Below are 22,253 nucleotides of genomic sequence, written 5' to 3'. Positions count from 1 at the left end.
AAATACCAAAAATAAGAAAAAGAGAACTTAAAAGTAATGCAAACTCACTTCATCCTTTAACTAATTTCCCACCACTTTAATCCAAATAATAAGTTAATAACTAGACTAGATACAGCATAAACATAACTCCATAAGCTGAAACTCACTTATTGAAATTAGCTCACTGCGGATAAAAAAGCACATAGAGCTAATTACACAAATTTTCAAATGTGGCAATGACCAATATATGTAACAGTATCTGTTACTACTATTTACACACACAAAAAGTATGAGTATATATTTACACAAATTCTAATTTCTAAATTATAATAAACCCATACATCAACAAACGTTAAGCGATCTTTCACGTGGAACTGAAGAACCTTTCAATCGAGAAGCTATTGTTTCGTTAAAATCCTGTAAAACTTTAATAAGGAAACGCGCTTTCTTAGCAGCATGAGAAGTACCATCAGTAAGAAGCGAATAAAGCAAAGGCATAACCGTAACGTCCTTAGCAAGAACACCTACAACATCAGCACCAATATTAACACACAGTGATAACAAAATTGAAGCACAGTGTTCCTTCCCTGTACGCGAAGTAGCAGATCTCAACATCCCAGTAATCAACGATAAACCAGAAGCTTCCAACACAGCGTTCGCTCCATCGAAATTCTCAGCCAACGCCGCAAGAACCGCCAAAGCTTCAGTTACAAGTTCTTCTTTACACGAAGAATCTAAAATCGAAACAAGCGCGTGAACAGCACCCGCTTCAAGCACGCGTTTATGATTCCGAGGAAGTAAAAGAAGTCCGAAAATCGCAACAACTGCATTCTTTTTCCCACATGTTGTTCCATTTTTAACCAATTCCACTAACCCTAAAATTGCATCTTGATTTTCCCCAATTATATTTCTGTATTCTTTCACAGATGAAAGATAGAATATTATAGCGGCTGCGATTTGACGAGATTCAAGGCTAAGCCCATTTTTAAGTAATTCGATAATGGGCTTTAAACCTTCATGGGCCATTATATTTTCAGGCCCATTAGCATGCTTTGAGAGTTTCAACAAAGCAGAAACTGCATTCTCTTGCGTCGTTTTATTCCTATTATTCGTAGCTAAAAGTTCCAACAATGGAGGAACAGTTCCAACTTCAATCAAACACGATCTGTTAAAAATACTCGATCTTGTTAACAAACGAATTTCGTAAGCTGCTTTGTTCTTCTCTTCTTCTGTTCCGAAAACGAGCTTCTTCGTTAGAAACCACGATAGAAACTGCATAGCATGTGCTGCTGAAGAACTACCTGGTGAAATTGTTCTCGTTATGTCACGAATACGGTTACACGATTTGGTGAATGAAACATTGTTGTCGGTGCAGAATTGTTGAATAAGTTTCTTGAGCGTTGTGTTTGGAACTAACTCTGTGTTATTGAGATTCTCCCCTGTTTTGGGGCATTTTTTCTTTCCTGATTTAAGCCATTTCTGAATTGAAACGCGATCGTAGGTTTGTCCTGTTGAAACTGTTACTGGATCTGTCATTAATTCGAGTGAAATTGGACACCGAAAATCCTCTGGATTCAAACAAGTTGTTATCGTTATCATCTCCGTGCTGCGTCGAGATTCTTCGGATTCATCAGAATTTCGATCAAGAACAAGAGATTCGAATATCACTCCCCTACAGTAGCTTAAAAATCCAATTAAGCTACTCAACAATGGAACTTCTCGTTCGTCACAATTGTGATTCTCTAAGAAGCTTATTTCGTCTTCTAAGAATTTAATCTCTGCGTTGCAATCATTCCAGTTTTTGATTTTTACGTAATCGAGAATTTCTTTCATGGAACTGATATCAGGTTCGATTCCTCTCTCGAATTGATGAAGAATGAAATGAAGTTTTTTGCTTGAAATCTCGTCGGTGGGGTCCACTTCGAATTTAGCTTTTCTCGCTTGTTTCGTAACTAACTCAACTAACTCTTTCACTTCGTCGCAAACGTCGATTCCATGTAAAGGTAAAACATCAAGCGTAGTAGCTGTGGCGCGAATAAGAGAACGAAATTGAGATGCCACGTGTTGAGATTTGGCGAGCATAAAAATCCGTGCGGATTCGTGAGTACAATCCTGCATTAAGAAGTGAATTTTTTGTAAAGTGAAGTGAAGTTCGGAGAAACAGAGGATGGTGGAGTTACTATGGTGTTGAATTTCGTGAAGGAATATTGAGATGATGTTAATTTGACGAATAGTTTCTCTTGCGTTGCGTCGTTGTGTGGGGAAAGAATCGGGTTTGAAATTGGATATAGCTTGTGAGAGAGTGATTAGAGAAGTGATTAGTGTTGGTGGAGATATGTTTTGGCAAGGGTGAACCGCTGGGAATGATAGGATGCGGCGATCCCTTTGATTAGAGAGATGAGTATTCATCTTTGAAAAGAAACAATTTAGGAATAAAACATAGTACTTACTAATTTGATGGAATTGGATAGATATTTCATAGAGCGGGAGTGTGTGGTGCTGACTGTAAAATGTTGTCGACACGTAGCAGTATATATGGACATGGTATTGGTATCTGTCGACTAGGATTAGGGGGAAAGGAGTAGGAGTGAGGAAGATTCGTTATGGAACACGTGGAACTCTAAGGATGCTGTAATTATATTTTTATGACTTTGTGGATTGTTAATCGGGGGAAGAAGGTAAAGGGATAGAGTTTTTTTGAAATGATGGCTGGTGGGTCCATACAACCGACCTAACAGGTGGATATTTTTTTTATCGACATGTGTAATGATAAATTTTGTCACCAATATCAAGCTGCTAACCTGAATAATTAAAATAAATAAACTGTACGGAGTCCTAAAGTGGTTGGTTGTTTAGAGGTTGGGGGTAATAAAAATTTGGCAAGATTACAGTGTGGTAGATCTTCTGTATATGTAAAGTGTTTTTTGGAAAGGCTAGGGTTGGACTCATGACAGTAGGTAGTATCAGAAGGAATAGATTAGAGTGGTTGGTTGATTTTGGATCAAAATTAATTATTTCAAATATTGGCATTGGTTGTGGAGCTGAATTTTGAGGAGTGGCCTCAAGTTATGAAAAGGTAAATCGTTCTCACTATTTTTTCTATTTCTTTCTCTCTTAATATATTAGCTGTTTACTTCTACTGTTCTTAAAAATTTCAATTTTATCCTTTGTCATTTTTTGCTATATTACCATTTTATTCTAAGTTCTAGAAACAAATTAATATATATACATTTTGAAAATTTTGAATTACATAAATGTATTTTAAAAAATTTAAATTAAATTATTTAAAAATTTGGAACCACTAAATTTTGGTACATTAATATATGTCATGAAATTTTTGAGAAAAAAATTTCGGAATGAATATGTAATTTAAAAACTTCAACGATTTTTTTTGAAACTTTTGAAAGAAAATCTTATTATGAAATGAATAAAATTTAATTTTATTATTTAAAAAGAAGACTAAAATTGAAAGATTTTGTTATTTATAGGAGTAGAAGTATAAATAATCACGGGAGTGAGAAGTAAAAAAAAAAAATGAGTTTTTTTATTAAATGAACTTTTCTAGTTTTAATATATGTGGTGTTTTATTCGGAGGTATAATATTTTTGTTTATGGAAAAAGCTAATTACAGATAAATTTTTGTATGTTGACCTGAATTCTCATGAATCTATTTGGGAACATTGCTCCAAACTTGTCAAAACATGAAAATAAACATGTACTTTAAATGGATTTTCAGAATTTAAAAAATATAAAAAATTATTTCTAATTCGGTCTCTATGATTGAGTTTACCATACACGTGAGTAAACACCAAATGAGGTAAGAAAACTTGCTGGAGATATTAAAATAAAACTTGATTGAGTAAAAAACGCATGCTAGCTCTACGTACATGCAAATTAAAGAGGAAAATTGAGGATTTAATTGTTTGTAGGATTATGCATAAACTATGCATGGTCAAACACGAGTATGCATGTGGGTCCTAATTAATCACTTGAACAAATCTAATTATACAAAGTCCATATTTTATTAATTACTGCCAATCTTATTTATGGTCACAAATCCATTCAATGGCTTCTTGAATCATTTGTTAATCAAATCATGATATCAACGAAAAAGCATGACCTTTGACGTGGACCAATTGCTATGTGCCCAATCTAACGCGTTTCCTTTGTTGAACGAAATTATTTTAGTGCAAGAAACCATATATTAGATATAATATTACTATACGACAAGCAAAGATGTTGGCCCTTCCAAATCTCTATTTAAAAAAAAAAAAAAAAGAGAAAGTAAATTTTTCACTGTCTCTTTGGTTAAGACTAATGTAAATTGTAGGTATGTCAACAAGATGGGTTAAAGACGGATTCTGTCTCCCTACCTCGAATTCGTCTCAAATCCCAAGTAAAAAATTCACTCAAGTTTTTTTTTTCAGGAGAATGAGATTTTAGTGAATTAAAATTCGGTGAAGAAATAAATAAAATCATATAAAAAATTGTTCCAACCAATAATAGTTTACTCAATATTAGTTATGATTGAAACAAAAAATCCGTTCACGTTACACGTAGAGATCGAGTTTTTCCATCCTACCCTTACTCAAACATAAAGTAAAAAAATTCATATTTATTACAAATAAAAATTATTAGATAATATATCAAAATAATGCTTTTTCAATTGAAAAAATATTAAATTTTATAATACAGAATGAACGATTAAATATATATAATAATATATTTTTATTGATGAGTAGGTTCGAGCGTGTGACTAATATTATACCTTAATTTATGTCCTAAACTCTAAATTTAGGAGAAAATACCAAAACGTTCTCCATCCGACGGAACGACAATGAAAGTTTTGTTACCATCGTGTATCTAGCAAACAAAGTACTACAATTCAAATTAACTCTGCTATCAATGAATTGGTTTAGTTTGTAAAGAATTTATTTATATTTATTCTAAAAATTGAAGTGTAAATTCAACTCTCGCAGTTGACGTAAGAATTTGTTGATGGTAATTTATAAGTACCTCTCTTAACCATAAAACCTGTTATGACCTCGGTGAGACTCTGAGTTCCAAACTCAAGACCTAAACTTTTGTTTATAAACAATAGATTCATCTAGAAAGTCATGTACATCTTTCACAAAACCAAACCAAATGTTTTAATTCAAATGATTGAGAAATGTTTGAATTATTAGATATCCAATTAGTTTACATTGTTAGTCTTTATATTAGTTATTTATTTGTTAACTAACTAATATTCTAGTTAGTCTTAGTTGGTTAGTTAATTAATTACACTGGTTAGTTATTTTATAATAATTAATTATTTATTTATTTGATTATATAAATATATGTATTCTTTGAATTAACTTACACTATCTCACTTATCAATATTATATAATTTATTTTTATTTATTTATCTCTTATCAATTATTTAAATAAAAAATTATAATATAAATTGAGAGGATCTACATCTCGTGCGGTGGCCGGAAGCAAATGTTAATTAAAATTAGAACAAAGGAAATAATAATTTTGTTATAAAAGTACTTTTCATTAAAAAAATAAGTTTTCAAATTTATAACATATTTATATTGACACTGCTTTAAAAAGTATATCATTAATTATTTTTTAACTTATATTCTAATAAAATATTGATTAGTTTCTACAAAAACAGAACAAAAAAGAGAGAGATTGATTAGTTTGTAGATTTAGTAGAACAATAACTGAAGAGTTATACCTAATGAGATCTAGGCTGGATAGACACGTTAATTAAGCAGAGAAAGAATCCAAAATGGCTTTTCTTAATGGACATTACATTGTTGTATATATGTGGTTCACAACTATTGTAATTTCCCATTTTCACCCATGCAGCAAATTGATTAGAAATTATATTGTTTGTTTTCAAATTAATTGAACCGAACACTATCGGAAACTGGAAAACCACCAACTCATACTATAAGCAGTTAACTGTCATGTCATGTCATGTGTGTACCCACTACGTGTTGATTATTAATTTGATAGTATTATTGTCAATATAACTTAATTCCTCCACGCTTAGCTTCTAAGATTGCAACCATGACACGAAATTGGAATATTGTTTGGACTTGGAATTAAGAAACAAATACTATGCATTTCACACTTTGACAGGACATCTAATCGACTTCTAATTTCTTTATCTAGTTCTTATTTGACAAAAATAAATTAACTTTAAGCATTTTTAAAAATATTGTATTTGACTTTGAATTTATAAGACTATCAAACAAAAAGTATAATTAAAAAATAAAAGGAGGAATGAGTTACATGAGATAAAAAAATTAAAGGGAAGTAACATTTTGACATCAAAATTTTGATGTAGAATACAATATTATTTAATTTTATGTATTTTTAAAATAGGTATAAGTTTCTAGAGATTAAAAAGTAAGAAATTTCAAGAAAATGAGTTTAATCAATTTATAATTAATTTTAGACACCATCAGGCAATTAATTTATTGTATTTTAGTCCATGAACTAAATTAAGTGAACTTCAACTATGTATTATTTAAATCTAACTCAAGTTAAAAAAATTATCTTATCAGTTATAGAGAGTGATTTATTAGGTATTTTTTATGAATAAATATAGAGGCACTGAGTCATATGTAACAGTAATGCATTAATAAATATACAAGGTACTTTAGCTAGGGTAGTTCAGTTAAAGGAATTATTCAAAGAGTTAAAAAGATACGATTCAAATCTTGATAAAAAAGAAAAAACTAATCATTAACATTTGTTCGGATATTGAGTGGCCATAGTTTTTTTTATGTCTTCTTGTAAAAACATGATAGTTTTTATTAAGCAATTCAAGTCCTTTCAACAAGATACAAAATCCAGATAACTATCTTAGGTTATAAATTACAACCACGCAGGATTCTTCAATGGAGACACCACAGCTTTCACCTGCAGGTAGTTATGAAGACTGTAGATTCCTTTCTCCCTACCAATCCCACTCATTTTGTATCCACCAAAAGGAATTGCAGCATCAAAAACATCAAAGCAATTTATCCACACAGTTCCAGCTCTGAGTGCTCGCATCAATGTGTTGGCTGTGCTCAGGTTTTTTGTGAAAACACCCGCGGCTAAACCATAACGTGTCGCATTTGCCCTTCGTATTACTTCATCAATCTCCCTATTATAATAAAATAATCAAATACTAATTAAAAAGTCAACAAAGGGACTAAAATTGTGTAATCCTACAAATGGAGAGACTAAAATTCAGAGGAAACAATAAAATCTCACGGTGTCGCACTATGAATATTCCATCTGTGTAACATACTAGGAATATTTCAAGGTACCTTGTCACTAATGTAACAAAAACTAGAATTCTATTTTTATAAAATATTTAATAACTATGGACCAACCATATACAAATATTTTAGACTGATAGCCAATTATATTTAATCATGTATATATTTTAGGTAGTTTTATGATGTGATACCATAATAAAATATGATTGAATATGTGTGTAAAATTTATTATACCGTGATTGCAAATAATGAAGAAATTATTTTTATTTAGAAAATGATATCTTGAAGTTTGGAATAAAATGGTATATTTGTTAAATTTCAGTAAAGAAAACAAGCAATTAGGATTCTAATTTCACTTACTTGAACTTCAAGATGGACTGAACTGGGCCAAAGATTTCATCTTTTGCTATCAACATATCATCCTAAGTAACCGTTACCACGTGTTAGATTAGAAAATGGTCCAATATACAAAGTCTTACTGTGCATTTCTGTAAATAACTTTAGTGGCAAATCAATCAATCAATACCTGAACATTTGAGAATACAGTTGGTTGGATAAAGAAGCCTTTTGAACCAAATCTCTCACCTCCACATTCAAGGGTAGCATTGCTATCAATTCCAGACCTTATGTACCTAAGGACTTTCTCAAATTGTTCCGAATCAATCTGATTTTTCCAAGGACCGCAAAATAGTGTTATTTTATTACATCATGGTATGATCAAGAATGAGTTGATCTATCAAACATTAACTTTTCCCACGAAAAGGATACTCAACACTAAGAACAATGAGACAAAGAATATATGGTAATGTTAATTACTATAACATAAAGTTAACATTGAAAAGAGAAAATACCTGAGGACCTTGTTCTACACCCTTCTTAAATGGATCACCAACAACACGTCTCAAAGCGCGTTCCTTTGATTTCTCCAAGAACTCATCATAGACACGCTCATGTACAAAGGTACGGGATCCAGCACAGCAACATTGTCCCTGGAAAGCATCCATCATATATAAGGCTTAAAGCTTCTACTCCACATTTGCACTTGTTTAAGAAAGTAGTGGAGATTGATTGCACAAACCTGATTAAAGAACAGAGCAAAATGTGCAATTTCAACAGCCTTGTCAACATCAGCATCCTCACAAACAATGAAAGGTGATTTTCCTCCAAGCTCCAATGTCACTGGCTTAAGATTGCTTCTTGCTGCCAGTTCAAGTACAGCTTTTCCGGTATCTGTCGATCCAGTGAATGCTACCTGCAAAATTAGAAGGAAAAAATTTGAATTTGTATATGATATAAATGGCTAACTTATCATTGTGTAATGAGCAATCTAAAGGATATAGACATAAACCTCTCTAGTACAAAAACTTGGAATAAATGTATTTTTAACATGAAGCCCATTTCATTCATTCTTTAGAATAAATGCTTGATTCGAAAAATACCTTGTCCACATCCATATGACTTGCAAGAGGTGCACCAGCAGTTGCACCATACCCAGAAACTATATTCAGAACACCTGGGGGAAGACCAGCCTGCCCAACATTGGGAACATTACAAGTTATCATAGGAAATATACAACTAAAATAGTCATAAAAATCTAAATAAGAAAATCAGTATGCTAGCACAAATTGAGATTACAACTGATGAGGTTAAAAACTAAAGGCTAGAGTAACTGTTTGACAATTGGCATCACACATCAAAGCATTCTGTATTTCTTTTTAAGCTTCTGTAACATTATTCCAAAACTACTGAAGTATCCAAAATAGTGGTAGAAGAAAAAGATAATGACATGACAAATTTTAGAACAAACTCTCCACGAACAAACTTTTGTTCTGTAAATGAGCATTGTCTAAACTTCACATAAGAAGTAGAGTTTGACAAGGCAAACTGTGATCCTGAGAATGATTGTTTCATGTCCAAATTTCAAATTATATGTTTAGGATTAAAATATCCTTCTACTTAATTTATTAATAGCTAAGACATATTTGCAACTACTTTAATAAATAAGAGTTATATTGGAAAAATGTAATAACGCTTTATTAATATTCTAAAATGACAAATAAGGTGAGACAGTGAAATATTTCAAACATGACACTTAATATGAGATGAAGAGAGTATTGTCTAAACTTCACATAAGAAGTAGAGTTTGACAAGGCAAACTGTGATCCTGAGAATGATTGTTTCATGTCCAAATTTCAAATTATATGTTTAGGATTAAAATATCCTTCTACTTCATTTATTAATAGCTAAGACATATTTGCAACTACTTTAATAAATAAGAGTTATATTGGAAAAATGTAATAACGCTTTATTAATATTCTAAAATGACAAATAAGGTGAGACAGTGAAATATTTCAAACATGACACTTAATATGAGATGAAGAGAGTATAAGCCAACCTCATGAAGTAGTTTTGCTACAACAAGAGCCGTTAGAGGTGTTTGCTCAGCAGACTTGAGGACAATGGTGTTACCACATGCTAGAGCTGGTCCAACTTTCCAAGCAAACATAAGTAGAGGAAAGTTCCAAGGTATAATTTGTCCTACTACACCAATTGGTTCGTGCAATGTTTGGATATGATAATCTCCATCAGCTGGGACTGTCATACCATGAATTTTATCTGTCCAACCTGTAAAAACAATAATTGTTCGAAAGGGGGTAGTAACAGAATTTTTTTCAGCAATTAAAAAGGGATTGACATAAGGAACATGTGATTGTTGTTACTGATCCTAGTACCAGCATAATAACGAAATAAACGCACAACCATAGGTAATTCAATCTTGGCAGCCTGTTCATAAAGCTTTCCATTGTTCCATGACTCCAGAGCTGCAATCTCATCATTGTGCTTCTCAATCAAATCAGCAAAGCGCAGCAATATACGACATCTTTCCTGAAGGAGTTATCAATAAATCATCATAGTTAGAAAACATGTTCAGAAAAGAAGAAAATAGAGAATTGAGATAAAAAAACTAAATTTGATATTTGATTGCTAAGTGTAGGTGGTTAGGTGAAGCCTTTATATAGGCTAACAAATTATTAACTAACTATTACCATAACTAACTAACTAACTATATCTCTAATAATCATCACAAATTTAAAACTAATAGAAGGTCATGAAAGAAAAGGACACCCAGGAAATGCTTACATAAGCAGTCATTTTTGGCCAAGGTCCGTCATCAAAGGCCTTGCGAGCCGCTGATACTGCACGGTTGATATCTTCAGCGTCGCCTTCAGCAACACGAGCAATCACTTCCCCTGTGCGTGGGTCATAAGTTGGAAATGTTTTCCCTGAAATCAAAAGAAACTCAATACATGTAAGAGGTACTCCTGAAATCAAAATGTTTTCGCTAACTTGTTCTCACCACTCAATACATAAATTTTTTAGGTACTCTATGATAGGTACAAATTATCCACTGTTGTTAACAATGACTAATCACTATTGAAAAACCTGAATGCACAGGAGATAGTTGGTCCCTTCCATCCGAGTTTTTTCATCTACAAGAGTCACTATTTGAACCTTTGACTATTTGCTTAAAGGACCTAAGCCCTCTGTTGAGTATGGCTCATAGATATTACCCTCTATTGAGTATGGCTCATAGATATTGATAAGTTGGCAAGGTCAAACAAGCGGAGTGAGTGAGACCTTCCCTTTTAAGCTTGGCCCAATGTTTGTTGAGGCGACAAGGGATGCAGAGAGGGAAGTCCCTTGCGAAACGGTCAGGTATATTGTTGCAATTTGAATCTTAGTACTCCTTCCGTCTTAAAATAATTGAGTCATTTGATGATTTTACATTTATTAAGAAAAATTTATAATTGAAAGAGAAAGAATACTACTTTTATCAAATTATAGGTGTTAGGTATTAGTGTCTTATCAATGTCATAAATGCACGGTGGAAGATACTGCATTGAAAATGTGCAAGTAGTATTAATTAAATGATTCAGTTGAAAAGAAGTGCTTTCAAAATTGAAAGGTCAATTATTTTGGGACAATCATTCCGGAAAATCTAATCAATCATTCTAATACAAAAGAACTGCAGCCGCTCTGCATACTTGGCCAAACTTGTTTCCAAACCTCTTGTCTTGTGTTATTTGCTTGCGTTTTTGGTTCTCTATTCTTTTAGACCAAGTTGCTGATCTAACTCAGCTCGGACTAACCTAAGTTGGTTTTCTTTTCTCAATAAATTGTACATGGATTAAGAATTTGAGACAAAAAAAATAGCACGATTTTGGTAGATCGTATAGTCCAAAGTATAATTAAAACGTACTATAAAAAGCAACAAGCGATGTACTAATATACCTGATGCGGCATCGACAAATTGTCCATTTATGAGATGTTGTGTATAATTTATTGAAACTTGTGGAGTAATCAATTCCTCAACAGCTGCAGCAGTACTAAATCTGTTTGTGTTTATGGATCCTTCTGATTTTCCTCCTACAATGAAACAAAAAATAAAGTGGAAATCTTATTCGTTGAATTGTAGAAAGCATTATGATAATATATGGTTTTCACTTTTCAATCAATGGATTGGAAATAAACATCTACAGACACAGTAAAAGAGAAAGTGGGGTTTGAGTTGAATTGAACACCTAGTGAGCGAAGCAGAGAAGAAGAACAAGATCGAGAGCGAGAGAGCAAACGGGAAAGTGTGCGAGCTGCCATGGCGCTTCTCCTCCTTTTTATTATTGTGATGATAATAAAAATGAAAAAAGCTTCTTAATATAAAAAATGGATGGGTCTTTACATGCAAACATTATCGCCAATATGAGGACATTAAATACTATCTTTTTTTATACTTCTGTTAACTAATAATGTAAAATTATATTAATAATTTCGTTAAATAAATAGTTAATTTAAATTAATGGATTTATCAAAATTGAGGTGACCTACTATTATTTTACAAATTATAATTCATTGTTTTATAGTAGTTTATTAATTCCGACAAACTCTAAAAAAATATAAGAGTGTAGTTGAACAAAGTAATTTAATTTTTTTGTGAATTTAAAATTTTAAACAATTTAAATAATTTCAATTGTATTCTCTAAATTAATATGTTTTTTGCTTGTGTAGAACAATTGTTCATTTAAAGCTAAGTAGTTGTGATAAAAATAAAAATGGACCAAAACTGAAATTTTGAAAAAAAAATGTTTAGAGATAAATTTGCAAAATTTTAAAAATAAGAGGGGCACAATATTAAAAATAAATATTATTGGGTCCAATTTACAAAATTTGTAAATTTATAGAGACTGTTTTTCTAATTCCTCGTAAAATTAAGAAGAAACATGTTGGAAGTCGTCCACAATAACAAATAGGTTCAAGTTAGGAGGAATTTCTTCCCACCTTTACTTGATTAGGATACAAATGATACTCTGCTGTAGTATGGACCAACCTATTACAATTTCTGCTAACAAGCCAAAAGAAGCAAAAATTAAAAGATTGGCTACGGATCATGTTGCCTCCCCACTACGCCCAAATAATCTAAATGAGCCCTCTGAATTAGGAGGGGACACTAACAAGTTGTCACATTCCACTTCCACCCTCCAAAATGGGTTAAGATTCTCTTCCTTTAAATATCTTATCTTCGGGGATTTTATATTTATTTATCTATCTTGTGTTAGATTAATTAATCAATTATAGGTAGATAATAATCAAACGGGACAAAATTAAGGCATTAGCAGAGCTGTAATAATCTTTATTATAACAACTTGCAAGCAATATTATGATAGAAATCAAATGTCAAATTCTACAATTTGTCACTCTTCAACAAATCAAACATAACTTTTATACATGTGTGGCAATAACCAAAAAGGTCGAAAGAGTGATGACACTCTTTATAAAAATGATGTTTAACATTGCATATATCCATTTTGTTATACTGTAAGCTCCTGGTGGCAAAATTGTAGATAAGATAACCGTGTGTCAGGGTAAACACTGTTAAAGTGGAATTTGATTAGAATCAAAATCTTTTGGGTACATGGACATTATACACAAACAATAAGGTAGAAAAAAATACACAGCTAAAAACACAAGAACACCAAGATCAGCTTCTTCTCCAACTGCTGGGCGACGTGGGTTGATCCAGTATATTTGAATTGTACACCATAAGCAGTATAATGAAGCTATGGATACCATAAGAAGCATTGACTGATATGACTTTTTCTTTATTGAGTTTGAGGAACTTGCTCTGCAAGGCAATGAAGGAGAAATGGAAGAAAAAAAAACATGTCAAAACCATGCTGTCTCACCATTATACTAACTTGATACTTAATATGGAACGTTGCAAAAACAAACACCTGTTGAGGTAAAAAAATCCACCAATTAAGCAAGCACATAAGATGCTCACTACAACAACAGCATCTGGGTTAACTGGTGCTCTACTTTGCCACCAGCCAGTGCTCAAAATCCAAGTGTAGGTGGTAGTTTTCCCATTCTCCTATAAGATTTTGAGCATAATATGTTTCCATCAGTTAAGAGTTAAAGAGCCAATTTAATCCCTTAAAAGAAAGATACACAAGCTAGTAGAATAGCAATTCAGGATGTTGAGTGCAAAACTGCAGGGGAACCAAAGGTTTTTCAGAAGAGCTGAAATGAAGGTAAGTGGCATGGTCCATGGCATTATCTTTTGAAGATTAACTAACACTCTTTGTCAAACATATATTTAAATGAGATTTCAACAAACTTCCCAAGGTAAATATATATATCCCAAGGGTTTCTATTATTAGATTGAATTAATTTGACATTGGTTCAATATTTTCAAATGACTGATTGTTTACATTTGGTCACCATTTTTGCTGACATGTACACATTAAGAATGTTATCAATTTTTAGACTTTAAATGCTCATACAAACAATTTAATATGAAAAGAGTTGAAACTCAAATATTCCATAATTATTTGACTGATTGAAATAATTAAATGGTTATTATAGACTTAATCAAAACTTCACCTAAATAATGAATGATAAAATATTGCTGAAGTTATGTAACATTAAAATAAATAAAAATGCTAATGAAGATAATGTAAAATTTCCAAAGTTTACATTAATAACACACTCGCCTGCACCATCAAACCCTACATTTAATGACCAAAAACCATTAATGCCTCACACATTTAATCATGCATTTTGCATGAAGTGAAGATAAATAAATCGGGTAATTAATAAATTTGTAGTAGAAGCATCTAAGTGGTTAACAACATATATATTAATTAATCGTATAACAATGAAAATTACCTCAAAGAGATGATCTAGAAAGAAGTGAGTAAAAGAGCCAGCTGATATCAAGAAAAAGCATTGCATCTTAGTAAGAGGCACCTAGAATTAATTAATTAATATATGGCAAGTCAATTAATAATAATATATGATAAAAACAAGTTTAGGAATTAATGAATTAATATACAGTAAGAATGATCACCCTGGAGATAGAATCAAGAAGGTGAGTTTGAAGAAGAAAAGAGGAAATCCTAGAGTAAAGAAAAGAGAGAGGAATTCCCAAGATAAGGATGTAGTAGAAAGGATGGTGAATGAGATCAGCTACGGCAGAGCCTACAGTATCAGCTGGACCATCACCAAAAAGTGAGCCAATCCATTCCGAGAAAGAACCAATATCAGGTCCAAAGAAAGCGTTGACGGTGTATGTGAGTGTGTGGTGTGGGCTAAACCTGCCGTTACTGATGGTGGTTAGACCCAAGCCCGAGCCCATGGCATACATCAAGTGAGGACCAGGGCCTGGCATAGTTTGATCACTTTCAATTTCAAAGCTGCAAATTTCAATACTCAACTCAACCACCCTAGCTAGAAGAACAGAGCTGTGATGTGATGTGATGTGCCAGTCTTAAAAGGATAAGGGTAGTGTGGTAAATCTATTCCAACCTTTTTACTAGTTATCTTCATTTGCGGTTACTGCCACTGGTTTCAGTTAAGCAGTTAACTAACTATTTTTTTTTTGGGTATAAACTTAACTAATATTTTTTTTTTTGGTATAAACTTAACTAACTCTTTAACATCCTATATATAAATATCCAAATAATATTAATTAGGTTAGAAGAAGTGGGACAGTTTTTATTTGTTTTAATTTTGTACAATTAACTAACTAACTACTGCTTAAATAGGTAGAAAGAAAGTGTCAATGTGATTATATTAACAGTTAAATTAATGCATCAATAGTTGTAATACAATTATTAGAACATTAAATAAAATGTGGGTCACTTTAACTCAACACACATTAGTGTTTTGTTTGTTGCGGGGCGCCAATGTGGGCTCACAACACAATTGTCCTTTTCAGCCACAACACGTAAAAGTAACGCGTATTCCCTCTTTAATTTCTAATAATTGTCGATTAGGTCCATTTGATTGTGAGTCTTAAACTTGTATAGACTATGTCTAAGATTGAAGGACAAGGGCAATGATGATGGGTTGTTGAGTCATGAGTGTCAAATAGGCGACCAAGTCAGAACAATAAATAAAAATTTAAAACCACAAAAGAGGGTTTGGAATCAATAGAAAATGTTAATGGTTGAGAAAATAAAAGGATTTAGAGTTGGGCTTTAGGTGGAAATAAAGTTAGGCACACTACGATAGGACTTCAATTTTACTACATAAAATTAAGTATTTTATTATCAGAGGTTATGGCGGCAGGATGAATGGTAGGTCCCACCGCGGGACTTTGACTGTCGGTTGAGGGAAGCACTCTCTAAATACTTAGCCTTGTGATAAGACACTTGAAAGTGTTGTTGCTATCTAAATACTAACCTCTCAAGAATTCATTCAAGAATTAATGCACTATTTCTATGAGTCAATTAAAAAGTTGAAGTTTCTTGTTAAATTATGATAGAGTCATCGTCCCATTATATTATTCGTTTTATATGAAAAACTTTTAACAATATAGAAATTGATTGATTCATGATAAATGTGGATTTAGTAAAAAAAACAGGTTTAATGTTGAATTTATATCTACAATATGTCTCGAAAATATTAAAGGTCAAAGATTATCTTCACAAGTGCTTTAGGTATTAATTAGCACTCTATTATTTCTTGATAAAGCAACCAATTCAAAAACGTTGGGACATTATGCTCTGAGTTTTGATCAATTTGGACATATTACAAAATTTGAGATACCACACTCTTGTTGAAGGTGAATGATATGTATTTTTGTTTACATTAATTATGAAAAATTGTCATTGTTCTGTGAGTTATATAAGACTGTTGAACATTTCATAGACAACTGTCGGAAAATTTATAATGGTCAACGAATAATTTCTTTACAACTGCAACATTTTTAACTTTTTTTAGTGAATAGTCTTTTACGAATGTGATTTCTAAGATAATATTTTTGAGTTATCCGTTAACCATTCCTAGAAGACAACAAATATTAGTTTGCAGAATGACTCTACTGTTAGTAAATAGTTTTCTACGAAGGTGATTTTTAAGACAAAAAAAGAACATACAAAAAGACACTACAATATATCTTCATGGAAGAATTAGAAAAATCAGTATGATTTTTTTTTTTTTTTTATTCTTTCAACACTTAAAAGTATATATATGAGTCTAATAATATGCATGTACGATGAATTATATTTTCATAATCAACATACTTATAACAATGAATGATTTTTTTAAACAATGATAATGAACTAGAATTCATAATTTCGGCATCGATAATATCGAATACATATATATCTTAATTGTGTTAAAATCGTAACTCAACCATTGTCTGAGTTTAATACGGTGGTAATTACTATTTCTTTTTAGAAAAAATACATATCTTTACTTTTTTGTGTGCTTAACTTACGTGTATGATTTTAATTTCAATTTTTTCATTTGGTGCAGTTATTCTTCAAATATTAGGCCGTTTCCATAATTTTTAAAAAAAACATAAATGATAAAATTATTTCAATCTTTGTTATTTTATAGTGTATCACAATTTTGATTGCTAAAAAAGTTGGAGATATGTTCTCCAAATATACAAACTGATAAATTAGTTTATTTATAAAATTGAAGACCTTTAATGACTTTAGTTCCTCTGTCAATAAATACTTTACAAAATAGAGATGAATGAAAGTTCTAAACAAACTTCTGAAAATATCCAACTGAACATAATCTAGAAAAAAATGCTAGCTTAACAATTTTGACATAGTTAGATGAAGAATGGACCAAATGATGCTCGACCCTTATAATTCTGAGAAAAAAAAGGATAATTCAGTTTTTATTTTTTATTCTAAAAATCAGTTATGTAAAAATTTACAAATTGCTTCAAAAATGATAAGTAAAACCCAGATTAAGCAAATGAGTATATATCTGTCTAACTAACACAGGTAATTAATCCAAACTTCCTCCTGATTTGCATTCAAATGATTTTTTCCCTTAAAATAATAGATGACACTCTTATAGTTCATAAAAACTTTAAAATATTTTTATTTTGGCATTTTCAGCTTTTACATGCTATGACTCATGTATATGCACATATGTTATCAATTAAATTTGATTTAGTTGGTAAGGAGTTAAATTATACTTTAAAAAAGCATGAGTTTAACTCTTCATGTCAATGTAAAGGCTTTGTTAGTGGATAATTTATAAGTATTTATACAACTATTCTATGAATTTTGAAATATATTTTAATAGTGACGAATGTTTGAAATCTGAGTGATGTAAACTTTTTTTCCTTAAAATAATATATAAATAATAATATTTAGAAGATATATGTCCTCCTAAAATATTCAAATACAAAAATTAGAGTAAACCATTAAAAGTGGCTCCTGACTATGAAGGACATTCATATCGTAGTTATTTGTGTTGTTGCTTCTTTTGAGTTGTGATACCTCTCTAATTCCTTGTACTATACTATATGTTCTATGCTCTATTAAGATTTTCAAGTATTGTTGTGGTGAATTCAAGTTTTTAATATTATGTGGAATATGTTTGTTATTTGCACTTTGGAGATTGAATATTATTTGTAGTTTTAACACTCAAATTGATGTTGAATTCACGATTGGGTCAACATATCCAAATATACATAATTTTACTTTAAATACACATTTAACTAAAATTTTACAAAATTAATTTTTGATACTATAGAATCAAACAAAATACAAATGAACAACATTGATATGATTTTAACTTGTTTAAGTTTTCTACAATGTAAGAGAAAAATAAGCAAGCAAAATTATTAAAATCACGTATTAAAACGTAAATTCGTACGAATTTATATATTTAGGTGCAAAAAACGCATTAATTTGTTGATAGATTCGAAAATTGATAAATTTATTATGAAGACTGAATTAACACAGTGAATTAGACGAATACACCAATTTTACCCTAACTTAAAAAAATACTCAATTTTTTAAGTCCAATTCAAAAAACTCCATTTTTTCCATTATTATCAAACACTTCAAACTAACATTTACTGATTTCAAACTCAAACGAACCATTATTTTCTTCTTGCTTTGAACTCATATGTGACATCATCTTCATTATCACCGTGAACAGTCGACGAGTCTCGATCAGTTGTATTATTTATCTAATTTAATTTATACTATTTTCTGAATATAAAATTTTATGATAATTTTGTATTTTGTATTTTTATAATTAAATTAAAAATTTGAATTATCAAAAAATTTATGGTATTATAAAAATATTATGTCATTTATATATTTATTTTAATATCAGGTGAATTAAACAAATTTACACTTTAAATTTACCTGGCTAAAACTAATTTGTTTAAAAACTCGAATTTGATGATGTTGGATGCGGTGCATCTACGGAGGCCAAAGCAAATAGCAAAGATGTTTCTAAGGGAAACTTTTCTGTCTCTGCCATGTTGGCAAATATGGATGAAAAAGCAGATAAACCTAAAAAAGCATCTTCTTCCACGAGTAAGCTAAAGCCGAAATCTGCTCCAAAAGCTTCCACATACACGGAAGGTATTGATCTTCCTCCCTCTAATGAAGAGGATGAATTGGAAGAGCAAGATCAAAAGCAGAGGCCTAATGTGAAGCCACTTGAGGTCTTCTTTAACTTCCACGTGTTCCCGAAATTCAAAAGAAACGTGTTCTCGTTAAATTATACAAATGAAAATATTATAACTTTGTAAGACTTTCTTAAATTTGTCTAAGAGAAAAATGAGAATTTTAATTTAACCTTTGATTATGTAAAATATTTATCAAATGTGTCTATCTATTAATAGTCATTAATAAACTATACGATTATTAATGATGTGTTCATTATGTAAATTGTTGATGGCAAAAATAATCACTGATTTTGATGAGTGTTATCAATTTGACCCATAAGAATATAAATATTTGTACTTTAATCTCTGATTCTATAAAATATTTTTTTCTACTAATGTACATTGCTAGATGTCATGGATATTAATGATGAGTCTATAATGTGTACTTTTGACAGTGTTGGTCATAGAGAGAATAATAAAAAAAAACATTTGAATTCGATAAATAAAAAACACATGAAGAAAATAATTGTTCATTGTTCCACAAACACCATTACACATGTGAAAATGAAATAAAAATTTTTTTGGCATGAAGTTATCAAACTACATAAGAGCATTGAACCAACATAGATTTCATATACATAACATTTTTATAGAAATTTCTAATAAAAAAAATGATCCACATAATAGTCAAATTAATTTAAATCAAAATTATTGTCAGTGCTATTTTAAAAAATATTTTTACACAAGAATAAAATAAAAGATGAATAGTGGACAATCTTTACATTTTCACCACTTCAAAGTACACCACTAACACTAATTATTTTCCTCACAATGCACGATGTAATAAAGAAGAACAAAAAAATAATCAAAGAGAACAATAGGTGCACAAATATTAAGACACATAATTGTTCTTTTTTATTTTATAATTTCAATTGTTTTGTATCATTCTCTATATATCTAAAACTTTCAACAACACACTTAAGAGAAATTTCATGACCATCTACTACTTTTAGTAATAAACATTTACAAAAAATAAATTTGATAAACATTTTACAAAAAATATTCATATTTTTAACGATCAAATTGAAAGAGTTTTACAAAATAAAAATTATTATAATTCTTAAAATAGAAACAACATTTTTTTTTGACTTACAAAGAGATATAGATGAACTTGAGAATCATTTTATAGAATCAATAAAGTAAATTGAAATATTTATATTTAATACCAAATTGAGAGGATTAAACTCATATGGGATTTAATACTCCCAATATATTTTTACTCATGTAGTTAAATATCCACCTTTAAAAATTATTATTTTTGGGGGGTAAGCAATTCGCATTGGAAGTAAAAGGGTTTTCAACTTGAGTAGAGTGTGAGACTAAGAAAGAAGAGTTGCATAGTTTTGTTGAGTTCAAAATGCGATCCTTCACCGTCTACGCCATCTTCCTCATTGCGATCCTTCCCCGTCTTTTTCTTCAGGTCCTCTTCCTCTTTCGTTTTTCTCCAAATCCCAAACTCTCCCTTAACAGAAACACTTTTTGTGCCTGCAGGGACACTCACTCTCACCATTTTCATCAGCCCTCGAAACCCTCCAAAAACAACTAGGGTATATTTTTTCTTTCAATTTTTTCCATTCCTTTTTTTTTTCTTTCAATTTATTAATTTAATGTTTTACACGCTGATCAGTTACACATTCAAGAGCACCAGTCTTCTCCGTCGTGCCATGACTCACGCTTCCTTCTCCGAAGAGAACAACAAAGCTTTCAGCATTTTCGGTGCTACCATCATTGAAACATCCGTATCTTTCAATTTGCTTTCAAAAGACGTCGATGTTTCAGCCAAAGAGTTAAACCGTCGAATATCCCTAATCTCCAACGTCGACTCTTCCTGTGCCGTCGATGCAATGCGCTTGAGTTTGCACAAGGTGGTTCGTGTATCTCCCAAGACCAATTCTTCTTCCCCTTCTGTCCTTTGCGGTGCTTTCCGATCAATCTTCGGTGCTATTGCTCTTGATGCTGAAAATTCTGATGATGCTGGTAAGGTTTTCTTGACTGTTCATGGTCGTGATTTTGGGGTTTCCATGGCTATGTGAAATGTGGCTTCAACTTTTAGTTCCAGTGTCTGTTTTTCATTCTGAACATACTTCTTAATGGCTTATGTATTAGTTGTTTTTGTTTGTAGTAGTTGAGTTTTATTTAGTTAATCTAATTAACTCTACTAAGTACTAGTCTGTGAAGTTGTGAAATGCTGCTATGTATGATATACTAACTGACTGTGTCTTAATTGAATCAAGATATATTGTTGATTCTAAATTTGTATATATGTATTAGGGTTTAATGTAAACATTTTAAATTGTCTGTAATTCATAACCATCAGATCATCGAAAACATTTTGGCTTTAACTATAACTACTCTTAAAGTCACACAATCGTGTGATTGTGATTTGTTGACAATGTAATTTTTTTTGCATTGACAGTGTATGGAAATTAATCACAATGTATAATGATGTGAATTATGATGCCATTTAGCTACTGTCATTGTGTTCTTTCCTTCTAGTTATTGTGACACTTATTATATAATATGATTCTCTAAGATTTGAAGGATATTATCAGGTTGGTTTTCTAGATATATGCAGGACGTTAATTTGTAGCTACTGTCAACAGTTTTTGTTGTACTAGTTCTTTAGGACTAAATACTCAAATTTGTTCTCTAAAGATACACGGGACATTAAGTTGGTCTTCTAAACATCTCAGGCATCAGTTTGTTCTCTCTTTATGTTCAGAACGGACATCTCTTTTGTCCCTCAACTTTTCTTTCATCTATTTAGTATCTATACTATAGTTCTCATCTTACATCAATGAAAGACCAAGGTGATGTCTCGTGTATCTTTGACATTTGGAGGAATCTATTTCTCTATATATTTTAATTTTAAGTCTTTTGCTATTGACATGTGGATGAATTTTGCACCTCTGTTTTCTGTAATTTCCCCCCACTATTGCAAGGGATCTTTACTAGTAATTTAAATAATTTAATCACTTGCATTCAATGTGTTTCTTGTCTTTTGGAAGCTC

General features: G+C 31.1%; 4 protein-coding genes across 4 annotated transcripts; 1 reads left to right on the top strand and 3 right to left on the bottom strand.

The window, feature by feature from the left end:
* Positions 1–34: 34 nt before the first annotated feature.
* LOC101491081 (U-box domain-containing protein 19-like) lies at positions 35–2,512 on the bottom strand. The gene has a single exon (XM_004508798.4). The coding sequence runs from the start codon at positions 2,386–2,388 to the stop codon at positions 322–324; it is 2,067 nt and encodes a 688-aa protein (XP_004508855.1). The 5' UTR covers positions 2,389–2,512; the 3' UTR covers positions 35–321.
* A 4,186-nt stretch (positions 2,513–6,698) lies between these two features.
* Positions 6,699–11,988, bottom strand: LOC101490532 (aldehyde dehydrogenase family 2 member B7, mitochondrial). Its single transcript, XM_004508796.4, has 11 exons — positions 11,831–11,988; positions 11,541–11,675; positions 10,389–10,531; positions 9,980–10,133; positions 9,643–9,872; positions 8,687–8,776; positions 8,326–8,499; positions 8,099–8,236; positions 7,774–7,911; positions 7,608–7,669; positions 6,699–7,129 (listed from the first exon to the last, which is right to left on the bottom strand). Exons 1-11 carry the CDS (start codon positions 11,901–11,903, stop codon positions 6,856–6,858), a joined length of 1,611 nt encoding a protein of 536 aa, XP_004508853.1. The 5' UTR covers positions 11,904–11,988; the 3' UTR covers positions 6,699–6,855.
* A 1,170-nt stretch (positions 11,989–13,158) lies between these two features.
* LOC101490212 (uncharacterized) lies at positions 13,159–15,222 on the bottom strand. The gene is made up of 4 exons (XM_027337209.2): positions 14,653–15,222; positions 14,472–14,552; positions 13,535–13,674; positions 13,159–13,425 (listed from the first exon to the last, which is right to left on the bottom strand). Exons 1-4 carry the CDS (start codon positions 14,971–14,973, stop codon positions 13,176–13,178), a joined length of 792 nt encoding a protein of 263 aa, XP_027193010.1. The 5' UTR covers positions 14,974–15,222; the 3' UTR covers positions 13,159–13,175.
* Positions 15,223–20,501: 5,279 nt separating this feature from the next.
* LOC101489876 (protein NUCLEAR FUSION DEFECTIVE 2) lies at positions 20,502–21,586 on the top strand. The gene is made up of 3 exons (XM_004508795.4): positions 20,502–20,662; positions 20,734–20,789; positions 20,870–21,586. The coding sequence occupies exons 1-3, from the start codon at positions 20,600–20,602 to the stop codon at positions 21,273–21,275; spliced, it is 525 nt and encodes a 174-aa protein (XP_004508852.1). The 5' UTR covers positions 20,502–20,599; the 3' UTR covers positions 21,276–21,586.
* The last annotated feature ends 667 nt before the right edge of the window (positions 21,587–22,253 follow it).

This window comes from Cicer arietinum, chromosome 7 (genome assembly GCF_000331145.2).
Source record: "Cicer arietinum cultivar CDC Frontier isolate Library 1 chromosome 7, Cicar.CDCFrontier_v2.0, whole genome shotgun sequence".
In the NCBI taxonomy this organism is placed as follows: Eukaryota; Viridiplantae; Streptophyta; class Magnoliopsida; order Fabales; family Fabaceae; genus Cicer; species Cicer arietinum.
Note: the sequence above shows the minus strand (reverse complement) of the source record. Positions and strands in the feature narration are given on the sequence as shown.